The sequence below is a fragment of the Micromys minutus genome (assembly GCF_963924665.1).
Source record: "Micromys minutus genome assembly, chromosome: 1".
In the NCBI taxonomy this organism is placed as follows: Eukaryota; Metazoa; Chordata; class Mammalia; order Rodentia; family Muridae; genus Micromys; species Micromys minutus.
In genome coordinates this window covers 96,252,760-96,274,595 of record NC_137969.1, presented here as the reverse complement: position 1 = coordinate 96,274,595, position 21,836 = coordinate 96,252,760, and the positions used below count along the sequence as shown (strand labels likewise).

General features: G+C 46.5%; 1 protein-coding gene across 1 annotated transcript in view; it reads right to left on the bottom strand.

Moving 5' to 3' along the window:
* Positions 1–408: 408 nt before the first annotated feature.
* SLC28A3 (solute carrier family 28 member 3) overlaps positions 409–21,836 on the bottom strand; it is a gene marked incomplete at both ends in the record, with an annotated part of 48,017 nt that continues 26,589 nt past the window's right edge. Inside the window, 13 exons of the mRNA XM_080910061.1 lie at positions 409–535; positions 2,698–2,809; positions 3,048–3,146; positions 3,682–3,763; positions 7,204–7,401; positions 8,110–8,278; positions 10,253–10,383; positions 13,227–13,352; positions 15,391–15,471; positions 16,838–16,918; positions 17,704–17,781; positions 18,454–18,567; positions 20,756–20,900. Of these exons, the coding sequence (XP_080766187.1) occupies positions 409–535; positions 2,698–2,809; positions 3,048–3,146; positions 3,682–3,763; positions 7,204–7,401; positions 8,110–8,278; positions 10,253–10,383; positions 13,227–13,352; positions 15,391–15,471; positions 16,838–16,918; positions 17,704–17,781; positions 18,454–18,567; positions 20,756–20,900 (1,543 nt within the window). The remainder of the gene's footprint in view (positions 536–2,697; positions 2,810–3,047; positions 3,147–3,681; positions 3,764–7,203; positions 7,402–8,109; positions 8,279–10,252; positions 10,384–13,226; positions 13,353–15,390; positions 15,472–16,837; positions 16,919–17,703; positions 17,782–18,453; positions 18,568–20,755; positions 20,901–21,836) is intronic.

Here is a 21,836-nt window from a genome sequence, read left to right as displayed (position 1 = left end):
TATATATGTATGACTATATATGGCATGAATATCTATATGCTTATATATATATATATATATATATATATATATATATATATATATATATATACATACATACACACACAGACATGTATGTGTATATGTGTGTGTATATACACACACATTTTTTTTTTCATGAAATGCCTTGAAAATATTGTTGGGACTTAGGATCACACCTCAGCCTGGGACCTTATCCTAGGAATTCTCCACAGAGAGAGGGTGGGCTAAGGAGAGAGAGGAGAAGGGAGACACGGTAGCTCAGGAGGACTCACTCCTGACTTTGCCTCCTTTGCCTTTAAGTCTGAGTCCATGGCGGAGTTGTCTATCTCCTCCAGAGCAGGAAATCCAGCATCTGCACGCAGAACCCCACTGGATGCTTGGCTGAGATCACAGTCTATTAGGGATCCAATCACAGTTCAGCGTTGACGGTTTCAGCAGGTTGCAGCAGCCCTTCAAAGCATACAGGCTGAAGTTTCCTCCTGGGATGACATCATTTGGTCCCTTGGCAACAGTGCTGGTGGGAGGTAGAAGGAACTCATTAATTGGGCCTTAGATGGGGACAGGAAGGGGGTAGACAAGGGTGAGCTGGACAGGAAGCTGATTCTCTTGTTCTCAGTCTAGATAGGTGCGTTTAAGACAGAGACTTCTGATGGTTACATAGTTCTCAAATTCTGGGTGGCCTTGAGGTCTCCCTGTCTCTTTCAGAATAGCAATGGCAGGGTAGAACTAATTCTTACAAAAACAACAAACAAAAAATAAAAGGGCACTTGTACGTGGGCTGAAGAGATGACTAGCAGTTAAGAGCACTGGCTGTCCTGGAGGACGCAGGTTCAATTCCCTGGACCCACAGAGCAGCTCACAACCATCTGTAACTCCAATCCTGGGGGATATAGCTCCCTCTTCTGGCTTCTATGGGCACTGCATGCACTCAGTGCATAGAAAATACATGCTTATATATACTTGGTAAAACAAACCCCAACCTCAAAAATATTAATTTGTACATGAATGAGGACAGGTGGAGTAAGGACACTGATTCTGCAGCTAGAAACTAGAGGGTGGAGACGGTTGGCAGGGATCATGGGCAGCCTAGCCTCTTATTCACCATGGCCTACCACCATGCTGTCAGGAACACCTTGGTTCTTTGAAAACTGATGCCGTTAAAAAAAAAAAAAAAAGGCTAGGTGGTATTCCATTTCCCAAATCAGTCTCTACCCTACGTCCTTTGTCACGGAACAAGCTAATTTTGCAGGTGAAAATGAGAGCCAGGCAAAGAAAGGTGACCCATCACCATTGCACTGGCTTAAGTTCGAACCCGCTGTAATAAAGGGGAGTTATGGATCGGACAGGTCTGCAGCTGGGGAGGCGGGGTCTGCTGCTATCCACCAATGGATGGAGGCGGTTCCTGGGGGCAGGGCATGGCTGTGTTTACAGATTAGTTTGTCTTTTTTTAGTTCTCTGTGGTCTTGACTGGGATCTGAGTTCTCCCTCTGCCCCTGGGACACTGCAAGCCCCTGCCATCTTTATCTGTTAAAAAGGCTTTCTGAGAAGAACAAAGCATTGTCCCGACCAGGCCTGTCAATCACCTGGACAGGAAGACACTTCCCAGGAAAGAAACAATAGCAGAAATACAAAGCTCATCTAAAAATGTAGGCTGGCCATTGTCCACCTCTGTCCCTGGAGGCTGCTCTATTTCCCTCTGTAGCAAATATGACACTACTATCTCATCCAAGGTCACCAGGACCGGGACCTGGGGTGAGTCCAGGGTGAGGTTCTAGCAGCAGTAATTAAGGATGTTGGCTTTGTTGGACAGGCCTGAAGTTCTGGCCTTGTTCATGCTGGGGCTAATATTACTTGGGTAGAGACACAGCCTCCTTACGGCTTCATTGTGTCAAATGCATAGGAAGACTAGGGTTGTGTCCAGCCTACACGGTGACCGAAAGGTTCAAGTGAGCTCATTCGCAAGTGTGTCCCGTGTCCTGCAGAGGGGTTCGTACTACACACTCAGGAGCAGCTTGGGAAGGTGTTTTAGTTTCTAGTTTTCTAGCATCATCTGCAAAGGTCAGACACGAGGTTGTTAGAAATACCGTGAGTTTTCTCACGATGAGAAGTTAAGGGGGTGTTGGAAACAAACGGATGTGGCCTTCGTGCTGGAATTGTACTGTCTACGGCTGTTTGCTACAAATACGGCATGAGCACACTACCCACCTGTCTGCTCACCCTCATGGAGCAGAAGTAGGCGTGGCCCAGTAGTCATGACAACCAAGTAAGTGAGTTAATACCTTGATAGGCAGGCCTGTGGCAGTGGTAAGGGAGCGATTAGCATTCTTTACAAGAAGATGGCTGAGGAAGGTCGAGAGGCCTTACCCTGGGATCAGCCCTATCGCTTCCTATGTCAGAAGGGTCTAGAAAATGCAGCAGGTGGAAGGTTAGCTGGAGGTGGGACTCTGGTGCAGCTTTAGCAAGCCTCAGTGTCGTGTGAGGTTTTTTCACTGATACACCCATTTGGGGGCTCCCCATACCTCCATAAGGAAGCCCGATAGTCTCACTAGCTCACCAAGCAGGGCTGTAAGGAACTGTTGGCTCCCGATCTGGGGTAAACTGATATTTGTTCCCTAACTCTCCAGGAACCGTACACAACAGTTAGATCTGACCATTACTAAGAGATCATAAAACTACCTGTTGAACAGATTTTGGCAACAAGACACCACTTCCGTTGTGTTGCTGAGGACTTTGCTGTTCTCTAGGATGTGGTGGCAGTTGATATCCACTGGGGTGGCAGAGAGGATGCCTGGAAAGGAACAGAGCTCCGTTTATTGCCATAATTTAACAAAATCCCAGAACCCTCCTTCTGTTCTCAGCTTCCCCTCCCCATCCCACACACCCTACTCCCTGGCGTGCTGAGCCCAGCTCTGACTCTCAGCTTCTGCTGCAGCATCTGCTACATACGCAGCCTGGCACCTGGAAGCCCACCTCCCTGAATGCTTCCATCTCATGGACACCCAGGACAGGAGGCATGGATGGAGTACCTGCGATGCAGGCTGTCATGAAGCAGGCAATAGTCCCAGCAATCAGGGCTCTCATGGCTCCAGAGGCAATGTCTCTCTTTCTGGATGGAGCTATGGATGCTGGGAGAGAAAGAGGCATCTGAGATTAGGTTGTTTAGAGACCCAGATCTATAGCTTCTGATAATACTTTGGTGGCTGAACTCCCTGTCGATTGAAAAGAGGCAAGTCAAAAGATAAACCAAAGGGGTCCACAGAACACAAAAGTCAAAATGGGTTTTCAGAAAGAACCAATCAATGGGATGATGTCTAACTGAGCTGCCACCATCTATGTCTATACCCAAGGCAGACATCAATAATCGATGGCAGCATCTTCTACAGTGAGCTTCCATGGGCCCCAGCCTTCCCCTTTAAATGATGGTTACAAATCTACAGGCATCGGAAACAAGTGGCTGATGTCATAGTTGGCTTGGGAGAAGTGTATGCTTGTACATATTTGTCTTGAGTTCTTGTGTGTACATAGGAGAACTGCATTCCAGAGCAGGGATAGAAAGAACATAGATCCTAGAGGACTTTACTGTCCAGGAGCCATTTTCCCTGACACATCATTTCATTGCAAAAGCCATGTCTGGTGTTGAGGGGCGTTCTTTACACTTACTAAGTCCGCCGATCACTATTCCTAAGGAACCAAAGTTGGCAAAGCCGCAGAGGGCGTAAGTTGCGATGGTCTCAGAGCGGATCTGTAAGCAAGCATAAAACGCCGATCTGTATAGGATCTGACGCACCTTCAGAAATCCCAGCATCCCAACCAGGCTTCGCTGGCTACAGAACTGATGTGGATGAAGCACACAACCAAATAACCACTGTGCTCTTAGATGTTGAGTGACATCAGGAAGAGGAGTGTAGATTTAAGGAACACCTCACAGCAGACTAGAAGTTAGTGACCTTGACATCTAAAAGTGCTACTTCCTGCTCATTAATCACGTCTAATATTGCATGTGACTTATCTCGGTATTATACCAAGCAAACAACTAGTTGCTGGAGATAAGAAGTTGGTCCCAGCAAATACTTATGTTTGTCTGACAAAGGACTCAGAATACATAAAGAGCTGTTATAATTCAACAATTAGAGGACCTCCCAGGTTTTAGATACATTGCTGCAAACTGTATACAAGTGGGTAATAAACATATAGAAAGATGCTCAACATTTGTCACCAGGCAAGTGCCAACTGACATACAGCGAGCCAAAAGAAATTTTTCTGGAGTTGACTTATTTTAGGTATTTGTGTCAGTTAATGAAGGAACCGAAATAAAAAAGGAACAGACTATACACTAAATATACTAAGTATGTCTAGGATGTAAAGCATCCAGGATGTTTATGCACTGCCGTTTGTGAATGACGCACACTCCCAGTGAACTAGCAGAGTCTATACGTTGGCCTAAAAGCTCCGTAACACGTCCACTGGAACCTTTGATTTATCTCACGAATTTTGTAAGATTTATTAATACATTTCTACAGTGTGTGGGGGGGAAGAGATCATTATTTGCCTGTAGGTCTTGGGGAGAGGGGATGTGGGGGAGGGCAGAGGGCATTGTCTTTTAAGGGCCATGAGGGAAGTTAATTATCTCAGGAAACGAAAGCTCTGGGCCTGTCACAAGGACTCTGCCTTTGTTCTGCTGAGACAATCCAGGAGAGTGTGAGGGTGTCCATTTGGAAATAGAAGAGTGGATGTCCTTTCTGAGGTAAAGGGAAGACGGTGGGTTAGCAGAAGGGGGAGTGTGGCCGCAGGGCTCTGCTCCTACAGTGCCTGCACAGCCTGACGAATGTTGCTTAGGCAGAAGGACTGAGTATAGAAGTTTCTGCGGATTCTGGCTGAGGTCAGGCTGAAGGGTGCTCTGAGCTACTCCGCACTGTATCAAACAGTGGGTCCTGTATCAAACCCCAGTCCTGAGAGTCCCCCTGGACACACCTGATTGAAGACGCATCACCCAACCCAGACCCCACAGGAGACACCTGATGCTCCAACAGGCACAGCCTGTGACCTGACAGGGACCCTGGGGATGGGGAGGAAGTGTATGCAGTTATGGCTGTGTATGGTTTTTATCAGAAGTAGAAAAGGAGGCTGGGCCGCCGCCACTTTCTTTTGTCCCTAACGTAAATGATTGTCCAGTGGAACAAGCGGACTGGGCTAGGAAGCTAACGGTCTCCCGTGTGTGAGCCAAGATGCTCAGAAACTCGGAGTAACTTGCTTTTCCCGCTGAGACTCAGTAATGGCAGAGGCCGCTGAGCTGTTTCTACATGTACCGTGTGCCTGCCTTGCGCTGGGCTCACTCCCAAACAGGATCATCTCTACAGCTGGGGCTTCTCCTTCCCAACAGGCTTTTCAGAGAACCAATTAGTACTGCCAGAACCGGCAGCTTGCTTTGCTCTTTAACGAGAAGCAGAAAACAAGTCAGTTAATTTAGCCCATTGTTTGCTTTGGGCAGGGAAACAAACTGGTTTAGGTGGCATCCAAAACAACGAAGACAGTTGGCCAAGTCCCCCTGTTGTGTTCCCCGAAAGATGAACAGTGAGGGCAGAGGAACCCACAAGGTCTGTTCCTAGCAGATTTGTGGGGCACAGTGCCCCCGACCACAAAATCATTCACCTGCAGATTCTCTTGGGGAGGTGACCTCACTTGTAATAGCCCCATGTTTGGCCTTTGGGAGTCCAGGGGGTAAGTGGTGACCTCAGGGGTGGGTGTCTCAATACTGGGTAATGTGCTTCATAGCTGGAGACACTAACTCCAAATGGGTCATTTTGGAGAGGAACAGGGATGCTTAAAAATGTCCACTTCTCTTAGTTTCTTTATGAGACAGTTCCGATTTTCAGAGGGAAATGAAGTGGGGATTCAGCTGCAAGTATGTCTTCACTCAAGTTAAGTTCCTCAGTTTACCAAAGCCTAAGGAGACATGAGTGCCTCTTTGTATGATTACAGGGTGACCGCCCCAAGGTTTCCAATCACAGATATGAGTGTTTTATCTTCCCTCCTCCATTACACGGTAGGAATTGTGCCTCGTTATTTTTTTGAGGATGAAGAGGCTCAGAGTAACGTGCAGTCAGTTTCTTAGAACTCAAGATGCTAGAGGAGGCCTTCATGATCAGCTGTCGACTCCAACAAGGTAAGACCTGCCATATCTGGTCCCTGAATATCCCCAAAGACCTCGGTACTGATGGTGGGAGGTGACAGAATCTTGAGGAGGTGTGACAGCTAATCTTTTCAATTTGATACACCCTTGCCTGGGGAACTGGCCCTTGACTGAAGAACTGCATACATCAGTTGGCCTGTAGCATGTTTATGGAGTATTTTCTTCATTGTTAATTGATATTAGAAGGCTCAGTCTACTGTGGGTGGTACCATTCCTATGCAACTGGGCCTGGGCCGTGTTAAAAGAAAATGATCGCTGAATGTGAGCCTGTGAGCAAGCTGGCAAACAGTGTTCCTCCTTGGTCTTTGTCTCCCTGTTCCTTCTCTTGGCTTCCCTCAGTGATGACCTTTCCTGTAAGTATAAACTAAAATAACACTTTTTTTTCCTACTTGCTTTTGGTCATGGTGTTTATCATAGCAACAGGAAAGCAAACTAAGATAGGAAGTCAAGCCCAGGAAAGGAAGTTAGGGTCACATTCTTGAAGGGGACATTCATGAAGTCCCCTCCTCTTCCTCTCTACTCCCCAGCTGCGCTGTGGTGAATAGTCCTATTCTGTTATATGGGTCCACCTTGATGAACTGCTGTGTACAGAAAGCAATAAGGCCAGTGAATCATGAACCTTCTTCATCTTAAATTGCTTACCTTGGGTGACTAGCACAGGGCTTGTGATGACCTCTGTGCTTTTGCCTTAGGTACAGAAGGTATCTGATACATCTTTGTGTACTGATGTCCCAGCTCATGTGACCCACCTCAGTTTGTAAGTTCCCCCACTCTCTCCTCGCTTTCCTCTCTCTTTCCACACAAATATCACATGGCCAAGATATCATGACTGGAGATTATGCTGTGCTCGTCATGAGCTCTATAAGAGCTAGTGTTTGGATTATTCTGTCTGCTTCACTCACGTTCCAGCAGACAGATGAGCAAGTCACGGTGTATCTATATGATAAGAATTGTACAACATATAGAATTTAGACATAAAGAACTATACGTACTGACATATATTGCTGCACGCCATTCACAAATTTGGGTCCAGCTGCTTTCCTCAAATTGATTAATTTTGAGAGGTGGTCATAAGCCACAAATTCATTGAAGAATGTCTTGTAACCTATGAGCTTGGCGACCATAAAGCTGTCTTGCCAGTCGACTCCCATCATGAAAGAGAAGGGCATAAAGATGTAGGAACAAACGAGCTGTAAGGGACAGAGGTGGTGACACTCGTTAAGCAGTGATTACCTTGAATTCTGCAGCACCCCCACCATGACATGTATTGATTCCCACTAGTGATGGTGAACGTGGTGATGCCAACAGGTACACAACCCTTAAAATAAATCAGTGTCTTCCGTGACATTCCATTGGTTCTCCGTGGAATGAGAGATGAATGAATTTGAGAGAGTGGTTAAAGAAGATCAGCGGCTTGGTCCCCTTTTCAGTTTGAAGGTGCCTTTTTCTCTTGTCTGTGAGGTACGGGTCTGTGTATGATCCTCAACACATAATCCCCTGACTGGACTTTAAGCCTTCAGAGTGGCAAGTTAAATAAACCTTTTATCTTTATAAGCTTCCCAATCCAGTGTTCTGTTATAGCATGGAAAATCAGACTAAAACAGGAACTGGGTTGGAATTGGGTCATTGGAAGTATCTTATATTTTTGGGAAGAGGTCAGGAGAGAATAATTGCTTTGGGGGAACGGAGGTGGGAATTTAGATGTTTCTATAGTGAATGAGAGAGCACAACATAGCTGACTAGGAAAGGCTCACTCTACAGCCCCCGCTGGCCTTAAACTCATATCAATCCTACCTTGGCCTCCTAAGTGATGGGATTAAAATGTGAGCCACCATCCCTGGCTTCTAAACTTGTTTTCAAATGAAGGCAGTCAGAAACAAAACAAGGCAGAATCAAACCTCGAAACTCAGCTGTGGGTAGTCCAACATGCTTCCAAACCAAGACAGGGCGGAGTTCACAAAGGAGAGCAAGGCCAGGAAGGCGATCAGATTCACAGCGATGTTTGCCACCAGGGGGATTGAGGAGGACGCACCCTGCGTGGCCGCCTCCAGGAGATTCCGAGAATCACTTCATCAAAAAAAAAAAAAAAAAAAAAAAAAAAAAAAGGAAATTCTACAATTACCAAGGAGTATCTGTGGTGGTTTGCCTGCATATACTCAGCCCAGGGAGTGGCACTGTTTGGAGGTATGGCCTTGGAGTAGGTGTGTCACTGTGGGCATGAGCTCTAATACCCTAGTTCTAGCTGCCTGGAAGTGAGTCTTTTCCTAGCAGCCTTCAGATGAAGATGCAGAACCCTCAGCTCCTCCCGCACCATGCCTGCCTGGATGCTGCCATGCTCCCACCTTGATGATAATGGACTGAACCTCTGAACCTGTGAGCCAGCCCCAATTAAATGTTGGCCTTATAAGAGTTGCCTTGGTCATGGTGTCTGTTCACAGCAGTCAAATCCTAAAACAGTATCTCTGGATCTACAGCATAGCAATGACCTAATCATAGTTGCCTGGTAAGAGATGGACCCTCAGCCATATGCCTTGGTCGAAGTACTCAGTCTCTTACAGCCTCAAAATATGAGGGGCTTATGATTGTTGGTGCTTGGCTGTGGGGATGTGGGAACCCACTGCTGTGGTACATGTCTCTTGGTGGAGGTTGAATCCAGGGCTTCTGGTGCTAAGCATCCACTCCTACCTTTACTCCATTGGGTACGTTTATAATTAAAAAGATTACAAGAAGTGACAAAATCATATAGGTTTAAAAACTATTTATCAAAAGTAGCTGCCTACCAGGGACCGCTGATAAAATCTCCAGGCACTACCAACCAGTAGTTGCGAGGAAGCCCACATCACTGCCACTTCATTAAAGACTGGATCCCACACGTGCTCTTCTCTGATCACCCACAAACCCCTCTCATTGGAGAGGTCTATCCCTAAAAAATCTGTTTAGCCCCCCGCCCCCATTTCTTTACTATTTCCCTACATGGCTGTGTCTCAACACACCTGGCAAGCTACACCAAGCAAATCTTCATGATTTCTGACTCTGTAAATAGAACCGTCAGGATGCTATTTATCCCCTATCCCAATTATCTAGACCAAAGTTTTTCCTACATTAATGGCATAAACCATAATGAGAAGTCCTGTTATTTAAGAATTAAAATATAATGGTGAAATTAACTGATATTTCATATGTATCTAATACGCAAAACTTGAGATACAAATTTTATACAATAGTTTAAATGTTTATTTAGTTGCTATTTGTGTGTGTGTGTGTGTGTGTGTGCGTGCTGTGTATGTGGTGAAGGCAAATATGCTGAGGTCAAAGGACAATTTTATGAAGTCACCTCTCTTCTTCCACCTTTATGGGGACTCCTGGGCTCAAGCGCAGGTCTTCATGCTTCGGTGAGTGGCTGAGCTCCCCCCCCCCCACTGCCCTGGACAATATTTTAGTAATCCATGTATAGAACGAGGCTGAGTGGCTAGGAGTTTTCTCTTGTGGCATCGAGATGGAACTAAGAAATGCTGCCTGTTTCAGAGCAGTTTTGGCTTCAGGTTTCTGGGTTCCGGATGCCCCACCTTTCACCTCATCTTTGACAACCCGTCTTTACGGTTCACTCCCGGCTATGAGCGCTTCCCCGTAAATAAGGCCTGGAGCCCAGCAGTGTGCTATAATTTATATCTTACATGTCTCACTCCTGAAGTCCCCCTGCAAGTTTTCTTTCTTTTTCTCAGAGCAGAGAAAAAACAGAAGCCGCCTTCTCATTCCACGAGGGAATCTTGGAAACAGTCATGCTGCAGCTTCCCAGCCGCCTTAAGCGGGATCAGTGAACAGTACACACTTTTATCAAGAAGCACTTTATAAGGAAGAGATGTTTAGAAACGCTTCCACAGGTACTAAAGGAGGACTTTGTTTTGTTTCCTAGGCAAAAATCTAAGAGCTCACCGGGAAATTAAATGCAAGGGACTCTCATGTCACAATTGGCGGTACCTTCTTCCTATTGTCAAACTTTGGTTGTGGCATCCCCGCCTGTATTAATTAGGTAATACCTACCCATTTTCCATTTTCATGGCATTCTTGAGGGTTATTTTGGGTTTCTCTGTTTCAGGCCAAAAGAGTTTGGACACAGCCAGGGCCGCGGGCGCTGACATGACCGAGGCAGTTAGCAAGTGTGTAGAGGACACCTGCAGTGGAGAAGAAAGGGGCTGATCCCTCGCCAGAGGCTTGGAGGACAAGACCCCAACACCTGCTAGGGGGAAGCACAAAGCCTAAATCTGATCAACTGGGATGAGAATCAGTCCTGCATTGTAAGGACTTTCAAAGGTTTCTCAACCCCTCTGATGTCTCTCTGAACAACCCATATTTGTCACATCAAATGGGATGGGAGGTGTTGGAGGGAACATGGCTTGCGCATGCAGAGACAGACAGTCCCCACTCTTCCCACAGGAAATGAAACCCTTCCTGTCTTTGCACAGCATCAACCCATCCACTGTCCTTTATCATCTAAACTATTTCTACCCACTACTTCTCACCCACCCTCATATTTGGGTTATTCTGGATTTTCCCCCCTACTGTGATGCCCAGTCTTGGTCAACTTGACTGCATCTAGGATCAACTAAAACTCAAGGCCAGGGTGGGCCTGGGAGGGCTTTTCTTGATCAGATTGTTTGTAAAAGAATGTTTCACACTGTGGACCTTGGCTTCTGGTGGTAACAGGTTTAAAATAACATGAAACAATCTTGGCTTTCTGCCTGCTTGCCCCCCTTGCCTAATCCCCCTCCCTGCTTGCCCCCTTGCTTACCCTCCCTCTCTGCTTGTACCCACCCTTCCTGCTTGCCCCCACTTCCGATGGCGAGTCCACCTCTCCTGCAGCTATACCATCACTCCATTGTACTACGACCTACTTCATCTGGCTCCGAACAGAGACTGGGGACCAGCTGCTTGCCAGCAGTCCTCCAGGTCTTCAGTATCGGATTCGGACTGCTGAGACAGCCAGCCCCAAGGACTGAACAACCACAGCGTTAACAGCCCCTTTAGTGTAAGACAGACATTGTTGGACTACCCAGACCATATTCTATCTTAAGGAATCCTGATTATGTGTGTTCCCGTCACACCTAGCTCATTGATGGAGACACCATCCTACCTACAGTGGGGCAGGTGACTATCTGTGACAGCATCCTGCCTACAGTGGGGCAGGTTCCCCAGAGCTGGGACAGCATTCCCTGGCCTCAGAAACTGACCACTCTTAGAACTGGCTCGGATTAGAATCTGGGTTTGTCAAAAATATCAATGGCTGCAGTAGGACTTTCCCCTAATAAATAAAGAAGGCAGGAAACCAATCACTGGGTGAGAAGGCGGGACTTCCGGGTCGGGGAGAGGAAGAGGGAAGGCAGGAGAAAGAAACTTACTTTGGGACTGCAGGAGTGAGGCACTGGCAATGTAGAAAGCTGGAGGCTGTTAGTTTGAGTGGTGCACCCACCACCAGAAGATTTCTAACTTAGAATAGTTGGGGAAATTAGGGTGCTAGTTGGTGATTCTAAACTAAGATTGTGTGGTGTTTTCCTTCATGAGGCGACTCAACTGGGTTTGCATGAAGTGCACCCCAGCTAACCGCTGAAATTTGGGAGTGTGGGGCTGACGTGGCAAGGGAACTTAGCAGGGTGGAGAGAGCGATTTTGGAGCTCTGAGTCAGAGAGCCGGCCTTGGTGGGACAGGCTTTGGCTAAAAGGAAAGAACTCGGGTCTCAGCCTGTCTGCCAGACTGGAAATGGACCGAGGCCGCTAGCCAGCGATAGCGTGAATTTGTATTTATTTATTTATTTATTTATTTATTTATTTATTTATTTATTTATTTATTTAAATATTTTACGAAATTCTTGTTTAATTACTCATGGGTGAAGGTCAGAAAATCAGAATCTTTAACAAGTTTTGTGAGAATCAAAATGACCCCTCTCCAGGTAGCCCTAATGAGTGAAGGTTTAAGAACCACTGCTCGGAATCACAGCTCCTTTCCCAAGAGTCAGGTTTTAGCTTGCTTGGCTGAACTAGTCAACACACACAGGACAAAAGCACAGGGTTGTCTAGTTTCCAACATAACCTTCCACAAAAAGAAAAAAAAAATCCAGCAGGGTCTGGATTTGGCTCATTAGCCATAGTTTGCTGACCCTTGGTTTGGTGTAGATTGCTGTCTGTAAGCAGTTGAGGGCGGGTGAAAGAAAAGACTAGAGCCTGTGATTGGACAGTAGAAAAGGAGGGCGGGCTGAGAGATTTTGAATGGCAGGAGAGATAGAGCTGGAGAAAGAAAGGAGGTGGAGGAAGAGAAGGAAAACCAAGATCCTTGTGGCTATGAATATCTCATAAGGGGCGAGTTATTACAGGACAATTTATCTTACCTATGTAACATCAACTGGCTCTGAGTTTATTGTGTGGATGTTTTGGTGGGGTGAGAATTTACTGATATAAATCGGATTGATAAATTACAAGCCTCTAGAGTTTTGATTTTACTGGGTTACTAGGAAATGCGACAGTAATCACAGGGGGCAGATGCTGGAAACATGAGCAGGGTCTGCAGCAAGAGAACCAAGAGATAGGCGGTCTCTACCTGGGGCTAGCCATGGAGGCAGCAAGACTGCGGGGGCCAGAGAGTATCCAGTGCTAGCGTGGCATGGTGCCTTTTCCGTTTATTTTTAATTATTATTTAATGCAACTGTTTGGACCACCTTTGCTCATGTCAATAATAGGTTCTGTTTTCCCACATAGAGTGAGATTTTTAGGCCAAATAACCTTGTCATGGAACTTCACCGCGTTGTGGTTAGATATAATTATACAAAGGTGGCAGGAATACGGACCCAAAGCTCTCAAATTCCCTGGGGGTCAAATGCCAAAGCCACAGTGGGCTACATTTGTCATGCTCAAAAGAGCGGCACTTTCTCAGTGGGCCTTCCTGTCAGCAACCAGCAGGAAAAAGAACCCAGAGACAGGAAGCAGGAGGCTGAGTTGACATTGACTTGTGTTCTGAACCTTCTTACCCCAAAAGAGATGTATGCACCCAACACGCTTCCAGCAATTGTGGCAAAACCAGCTGTCATGATGGTGTGGAGCTCTGACTTGGTGACATGTGGCAAATATGGTCGGACCAGTAGTGGAGACTCTGTCTGGAGACAAATTAAGTGTTACCTTTTTAAATGCTTAACGTTGTAACATTGTAAGATTGTGTGCAGTTGCTAGAGTGACTCTCAGACCATGTCCAGCAGTCCCAGGACCTCTGGAAACACAAGGTCTCCAACCAGAATCAGAAACTCTAAGGGTGCCCCTCACACTCCCACCCCCGTCTGTACTTGGACAGATTTCCAGTTAGTTCGATACTGACTCCTTCGGGTTCCCCTGCACTGAAATGCCAAAGTGAACCCTCAGTCAGTGTTTACTGGGTAAATACGGAACACCTGAGGCTGTTCAAACAGCCCCTAACCTAGCTTTGGGTTGGATGCTAAGAGAACGTGGAACACTCTCCTGAGGGTTAGCCAAGTAACCCCAAGTCTGGCCTTATAGATGGGATTTCCAAACTGCTGTGAGTTTGCATCTTCCAGGCTGACCTTGACAGACTCATGCATGTTTTGTGGAAATAGAGACCATTACAGAACTAATAATAGAGAAGCTCCCATTATAGAGAGGCACCCATAGGCCCTCTCATAGTGGCCATAGTGAAACAGGCTTGAGTCTCATTAGGGCAGGCGGGCAGCTGGAAAAGTGGGGCTCTCCATTGATAATAGCAGCACTCTGGGCATATTAACTATCAAATCAAGCACCAAAGACACATGCGTGCAATCTTACAATTTTCTGCTCATTATTTCTAATTGTTCCATGAGATTGAATGTGTTGCGCCTCGATTTATTAAACTGAATAGGAACCCGGTATGTGAGACCTTCTACCCTGCGGGCACCAGCCCATCATCAAGAGACAGTGCCCTAATTGTTCCTGAGAGATTTTATGACTATAATTATTGTAATTTCAACTCCTGGGAAGGAAGCTTTGCTACAGTACACACCAAAGACTGCTTCAGTCACCAGGAAGGCTCAGCCTGCCTCCAGATGTTGTAAGCCTGGGACTCAGGGGCCATGGATTTTTCTGTGGCATGAATTTGGCTTTGAGTCCACTTTCTTTGGGCAATGTTTTTGGCAGCACTGCCCCTCCACCCCCCTCCCCTGCCTCATCCGTGACTCCGTTTCCCCTGAAAGATATGTGTCCCCAAGCTGCATTCCTGACATGTGTGTTCCTTAGGGTTGCTACATTTTTGAGGGATCACTTTTCTTTGCTTGAATGGGCCTCACGCAAAAGGGTGTGTCCACCCAGTGTGTTAGGGAAGTGACACAGTAACCTAAAAGCCTATTTGTCACGAGAAGAAAAGCATCTGAAAGCGTATGTGCAGGCTCAGGGGAGGTGGCGGCTGGGACAAGACTGAACAGGGCATGTGTCTGTGCCTGGAGGACATTGGTGGGATAGCTTTTCTTTGTCTCCTTCATTGTCACAGCATGGCCGTGAAGCATCTGAGGCACCCTATTCACTATGTGCAGCTTGAAGACAGTGTGATCGTTTGAGCTGAACAGCCGCTAGCCACTGCTGCGCTGACCAAAGGCCTCAGTCCTGGAGGGAAGGCTCTGGAGAGTGTGTGTGTGAGATGCCCCGTGACTGGACAAATTGATGGTTGGTGTTCTCTCTGAGCTTTCAATGACTCAGTTCCTTACTAACATAACCGCCCTCCCTCACCTTGCCCCTTTTTTTGGGCACAGAGGCATACACACATACATACACATGCATACCCAGACATGCTCACACATATGCATGCACACTTATGCACATATGCACACACATCCATACATGTACACACAGGCATACACACACATGTGTATGCACACACGTGTATACACATGCACACACATGTATATCCACACATATACTCACATGTACGCATATATGCATGCACACACATGAACACGAAGGCATGCACATGCATACATGCACATTCACATGTATGCACACACATATATACACCGCATTAGGGATTTCTTATTTTATACTCTCCACTCTACCCTAAAGAGAGAATGCACCCACAAGCTCCTCTTTGTCTGTTTTGGGAAAAGAGCATCCCCATCAGTGAGTGTTTCGATTTGCTTTTTTTCTGTTATTACAACTTACTTGTCCAATAAATATGTTGCCAGCAGCAACTACAGACTCAATGGGAGATGACCCCATGGTGACAAGCATTAGCCACCCAACCTACAAGGAAGAAAAGGACAAAGTCAGCCAAGAACCACTTATATAGCAAAGACTTAAAGGTCAGCTAAAAATCTAGTCTGTTAGGACACAAGTCTTTTGTGGCTGTTGTCAGGAGGGCAATAGGGACAAACGCACAGGAAGTTCATCCAGCCTGCAGAGCTGATCAGCCACGCCCTCCTACTTGAGTCTAAGTCTGCATCATTGGATCTACATTTGAGCAACACAGAGAGTTTCTATAGATTAAATAAAACTAATGAAGAAATCATCGCTGCCACTGACAGAAAGCTTTCCTGTGGTCCAAGAGTGACTATAAGCAACAGAGCCGAGTAACCCACCTAGTTTTGGCTCTTTGGAGCAAATGCTATCACTCCCTGTATTGTAGAAGAGGAAACTAAGGCACAGAGTGGTTACTTTGTTAAGGGCCTGCCCACTCGGGAATACTAAGATGGACATGGTTGAAGGTGATTTTCCTACTTAATTCAAAGGAGCATGGATTTTGGGGTTCCGATTTTGTGATGGCTTTGTAGGAATAGTTTAGATCTAGGGTGGCTCCCAAACGTCTACATATGAAAGTTCTGTTACTGAGCATCAGTATTACTAGGAGGTGGAGGCCTTTAAGGGGTGGGGTCTGAAGGGCAGTCAGAAGTTGCAAGGCGCCCTGGAAGAGGATCTGGGGGCTGGTTTTGCTCTCTAGGCGTGTATTTTGCCTGGCCTTACTCTCTATTAACGGATGCGTATGCTTTTGTGTGACTGCTGGCCAAGTGTATGGGGGGCGTCTACAAAGCCAGAAGAGGATGTCAGCGGAGCCGATTTCAAGCCACTGGCTGTGGGTAATGGGACCTGAACTCGGGTAGAGCAGAAAGTGTTCTCTGCAGCTGACCCATCGGTCTAGCCAACTTGTGCTGCGCTGAAGGTAAGCACTGAGTTGTCGGGGCAGCAAGACTATGCCTAACTTGCTTTTAAAAATATCTTACGCCTATAGAACTCCCTCCAGAGCAGAAGCAGCTTCTTGTTTCTATTTCTGTACTAGCTGCAAGGCCTGGAGAACCTTTGATACCCCACAGGAAGCCGTGACTATGGAGCGGGTGCTGCTTCCCCGGGCAGGCGTCTGACCTCTGTTTCCCTTGCTGCAGAAGTAACTTCTATGGTTTCATGGGGATATCCCTTGGGTCGCAAATCCAAGTTCTTTTGGAGGTTTTTGAGGTAAACTTCTCGCTATGGCAGGATCGTGGGCTGGGCTCTAAGGACTTAGATGGCACTAGAGGAGAATCTTTGTAGAGAGAGGTGGGTGTGGTGTGAATACCTGTAAGGACCTTGAACCTGAACTAACTCTGCACCGTCCACAGAGTGCCTTGTGTCCCAGTACCTTTCTGATGATCCACTGCATCAGTCCCAGGTAGTAAAGCATAGACATCACAGTGCTGAAGAAAACCACAATGGGCAGGATCTGTGGGTGGGGCACAAGTGTGGGCACTGGTCAGCTCGAGCAGTACTGCGAACTTCCTATAGGCTTCCCGCCACCTCCTTTCTGCCCCTGAGGGACATCATAATAGAAGCGAAGTCCCTCTGAACGGAAGACAGCATCCTCCGGTCAGCAGCTGCCCTCCAGACAGCCTCTAACTCTTAAGTTCTCCACTGCGCTGGTTTGAGTGTGTCTCTGAAAGGCCACATGGTGGGTATTTAAATATCTCTCAGAGGCAGTGGTGGCGGTGTCTGAAATATAGTCTTTGGAAGTGGCTAAGGTCAGAGGACGTCACCGGCTGGAGAGCTGGCTCAGCAGTTAAGAACACTAGCTGTTCTGGCAGGTTCAGTCCCCAGCACCAACATGGCAGCTCACAACTGCCTGCACCACAGCTGTAACTGCCTGCAGCTCCAGTCTGGTGAGATTTAAAGCTCTCTTTTGGCCTCTGTGGCTAACTGCATGTATATGATGCATATGCGTATCTACAGACAAAATGATCATACCCATTAGATAAGATAAATCAGGAAAAAAAAAAGATTAGATGAAGTCTTTGGAACAAGAGACATTACAGGTCCCTCCTCGGAGCCAGCTCCGTCCTACCTACCCTTCCCTACTATTCCCTGCTCAGGGGCAAGATGCCAGGTCAACATGTGCCAGATCTAACTTAGAAAAACCTATTAATAATAAATACCTTTAAAATCACGTTTTGACTTAGCATTGGGGTTCTTTTCATTTTAACAGGCAGGCATAGAAAAGGAGTCTGGACTTACCTTAAATGCAAAAAAGTGGTCTGTGTACTTTTCCCCGAAGACAAACATAGCTCCAGCATCAGTGTACCCCAGAAAAGTCTGAGTTTGAGAGAGAGGGGAGGGGGAGAGCTTGTTACACAACTTGAGCCACAGGAAGGAACCAGAGGCTCCAGAAGATGGGGAAGCGCTAGCAAACTCATTAAGCAGAACTTAGGAAATTTCGAATGCCATGAATCTGTTTAAATCACCCCTACAGGCAGACTTCCTGGCATTTCTCACATTCGGTTTGACCTGTACCAGCTGTGGTTGTTGGCTCCAGTAAGTCATAGGTGCTATACAAGGATCACCCTAGTTACCACGAGATGCAGAGAGAGGCTCTTTCTCTGTTTGCGAAAGCCATCCCAGAAGTGTGGTACTGCTAGGGCAGGGTGATGGGGCAGTAGGGATAAAGATGTGGTCCAGGGGATGGCACAGCTGCTGGGCAGTGGCAGGCTTAACTGACTACACAGATAAACATGTTTGATAGGCACACGAAGCAGCAAGCCTAATTTGTACCATGGAAGTGAAGTTAGCTACAATATTACAGAGAAGCCACCCACATTAAAAATGTCCTGAGGGCTACATCCAAATGTTGAAAGTCCAAGAAAAGCAAAGGATTTTTTTATTTTTCTTTCTTGAGCCAAGGTCTAATGAGCCCCGGGTTGTAGCCAAAGCTGTTTTTGAACTTCTGACCTTCCTCTCAGCTTACTAGTTCTCATCTGACCTACTTACCTGAACTTGTCTCCCCATCCAATCAAAAGCAAGAAATCCAGGCCTAGTCCTTAGAATTAAGAGCCCAAGAAGAAACTGTAGTCCAATTCCCCAAAAGACGGGCCTCCAGTAAACCTGCGGAGAAAGATGGAGGCCATGAAGTTCCATGCTAACTCAAACATTGTAGTGCTGCTTAGATGAGCAAAATATACAGTAACATTGAGTGCTGGGGGACTAAGCTTTCAGAAATTGCAACAGACCACTTTTGATTATAGTTACCTTATTAGGAGGTTAACGGTGACCATAGACTTCCAAGGGGGCCTTATTCCCTAGGGAGCATTCTCACACATCCCTGGGGAAGCCTGAGGCAATAGCAGCGGCTTTTTTTCCCTAATTAATTAAACTTGTACTTTGACAATTTCATACATGCATATATAAAACCACGCTGATCAGTCTCCCTTTTTATCTTTGCTTATTTCCCTCCCAGCCCCCCCTTTTTTCTTTTTTTACAAGTCTCTTTCTCAGATTTCTGTTTGTTTTGCTCCATAAACTGGGTCCTCTGTGTGCCTGGGCTTGGAGCTATCCCCTGGAGTCTGGTGGGTTTGGCAATGGGTACACAAATTTATCAATAGTCTCAATGAAGACTGGGTCTCAATGAGGGGTTATCTAGACCAGGTCCATCTATGGTTGCATTTGTTAGGATTATCTTTATCACATTAGTTGAAGTGGGATAATTGTGGATTGTGGGTGGCACCATTCCCTACACAGCGTCTCCCGAACTGTGGAAGAGTGGAGAAGGGAACTGAGTTCCAGTACAAATGCACCAATTCATCACTCTCTGCTCTAGACTGGAAATGATATGCCTCGGTGATTCACGCGCCCGCCACTTTAATTTACCCATGGTGATGGACTATATACCCTGGAATCTTGGACAAATGAGCTCTTTCCTCCTTAAGCTGGTTTTTTCAGGGTATTTTATCAAAGCAACAGGAAGTGAAACTAAGGCACCATACAAGTAAACACCACAAGGAGGCTGTAGTTTATGTTCTTCTTCTGTTCTTCCATGGTGCTCTCTGAGCCTTAAAGGAGATGTTATAAATGTCTGACTTAGAGCTGGGTACTTAGCCCTCACTCTTTCTCAGCATCTTGGGCAGCTGCAAGTCTCTGCATTCACCATCCACGCACCTCTCACTACAAGAAGAGACCTCAGAGAATGTTTAGATAGTTCCCAGGGCTGAGCTCACTCTTTATAAACCAGGGTGGAAAAGCTGAGAAAGCTAGGTAACCTGAAAATCCCTACAAATGACCTGGACTCAGAGAGTCATTTCTGAAACACCTGGTCACATTGCAAATGTCCCGTGTACAATTATTTCTCTACTTGGAAACTGGAAAGGTGGAAATTGATTTTCCTGTGCTCAAAGGTTGTTTATCTGACAATTTATAAGTGAATTAGATGAAATTCCGCTCAGTTGAGGGGCTCATGTTCCACAAATAAAGGGACCCCGTGACCTCAAGTGCAGACCTAAGATGATAGAAGAGATGTATTGTTGCCTCCATTTAATCTCGGAGCAGAGATGAATGGCGTAAAAACTCGGGGAGATGTTGATCTGAGCAGGGCAAATAATTCCCATTGTACTAGGTCAAGTTGGGCCCCGATGAATGCTTTTCCCATGGGTCACCCTCTTAGCCAGAGGGGATTGCTACAGCTTGCCATCGGGACTCTCAGATAACAGCTCAGTCTCAGAATTCATGCCCAGCTCACGGGCTGTAGGATGATAAAGCAGGGTTGGGGGAGAGGAAGAGAATCTGACGCAAAGGGAGCAAGAGTGTAACGGGACAAATCTGAGAATGAAAAATCCCGAATCAAAATGGGATTTTCATAAAACACAGGACTGAAGGCTGGAGATGTAGCTCGTTTGGTTAGCTTGGGCAAAGCCTTAGATTGGTCAGCAGCCCCCCCCCCCAACCCCTATCCCCACATTAACTGCACTTGCTTAGAATCCCAGCACTTGAGGCCAGCCTGGGATATATACGTTCCTGTTTCACCTAAACCAGTGTAGGATTGGGTACAAAATGCTAGGAACTGACCATCTGGGAATATGGGTCAAAGGAGTGACCTTTCCTGTGTGTTTGTAATGGAACCCAAGTGCACACAAACAATGTTTTACTTGTGTAACTCGGAGTTACTAGGAATAAAACGGTTTCAGACAAGCCCCCTCGAACCTCAAGGACTCATGAGGTGGAAACTTTGTATCTAGATTCTTTCAAGGTGACTGTTTTGAAGTCTTGGCTTCCCCTCCTCCCGCTGCCAGTCAGTACTTACTCTGGTTGGGTGCTTGGAGAACAGAAATAACAGGACAAGGTACATGAGGAGCCCGCCAAAGGATACCAACTGCTGTTGACCCAGTCTGGCTGTGTCCAGAGCCAACCAGAGAATAATGGCCAGGATCAAAGCGGTCCAGATCACCCTGTGAGGAAAGAGGGAGCTGTGTCCTTTATCTTTCCAATTTGAGTATTGTAATGAGGCTTAAACACTAACAAAGGAAACCACTAATAAGATGACACACCCCAGAATCAGGAAGCTCTGCTTCAGACAGCTGTGGCCTTAGTGACCGATGTCGGGCTTAGCTCTTAGCTTCCACCCTTTCGAGTCCAAGGAAGTGCACATGAACATCGGGGAGGAGAGCAGGTGTTTGTACAGGGATGCCTGGTCTCTGTTTCAAGGATCTTTGAGAGATAGATATCTTTAGTCTTCTCTTTGTCCTTTTTGGTTTGGCATTACCTTCATGGGATGATGTGCTTTCTGTAATGGGGAGACCTCAGCAGAGCTAAACCAGACTTTGGGTCCTATCTTCCCAAGTCTAGTGGACATGATAGGCTGATTCTTGGCTTCGATGGCTGAGCGCATGTTGGAGATGGTGTGTGGTGGTGCTTTGCACTATCCTGATGAACTGGACTGAAGGTGAATGAAGTGTCCGGGCTAAACCATGTGCTTCTCAGTGGAGAGAACCAGTCCTGTGACCTACTCAGTAGGGCCATTTTTAAGGAGAGGAGAGCCCACAGTGAGAGGCCAAAGAAAAGCCCTGGGGGCTGTCGTTAAGATGTGGGTTCCTTCAAGGGGGAGTCAGGTCCCCAGGGTCCCAGTCCCTGTTCCAACAACAGGAAGCCCCTCCCCAAATCAGAGCCATCCTTGCCCTCATCTTGGAGCTGGCTCTGAGGCAAGACTAGAGTCAGGACATTGGGTGAAAGAAGAGGGGACCTTTGGCTGAGTTTTCTCTAGCCAGGGATGGAAGGAACATCTCAAACTGAAACTAGGCTTGTGCTCATAGGCTCCTTACCCAAGAATAAGCAGAGAAGCCATAAGATTTTTTTACATTTTTGTACAACACAAAGAATAGATATTT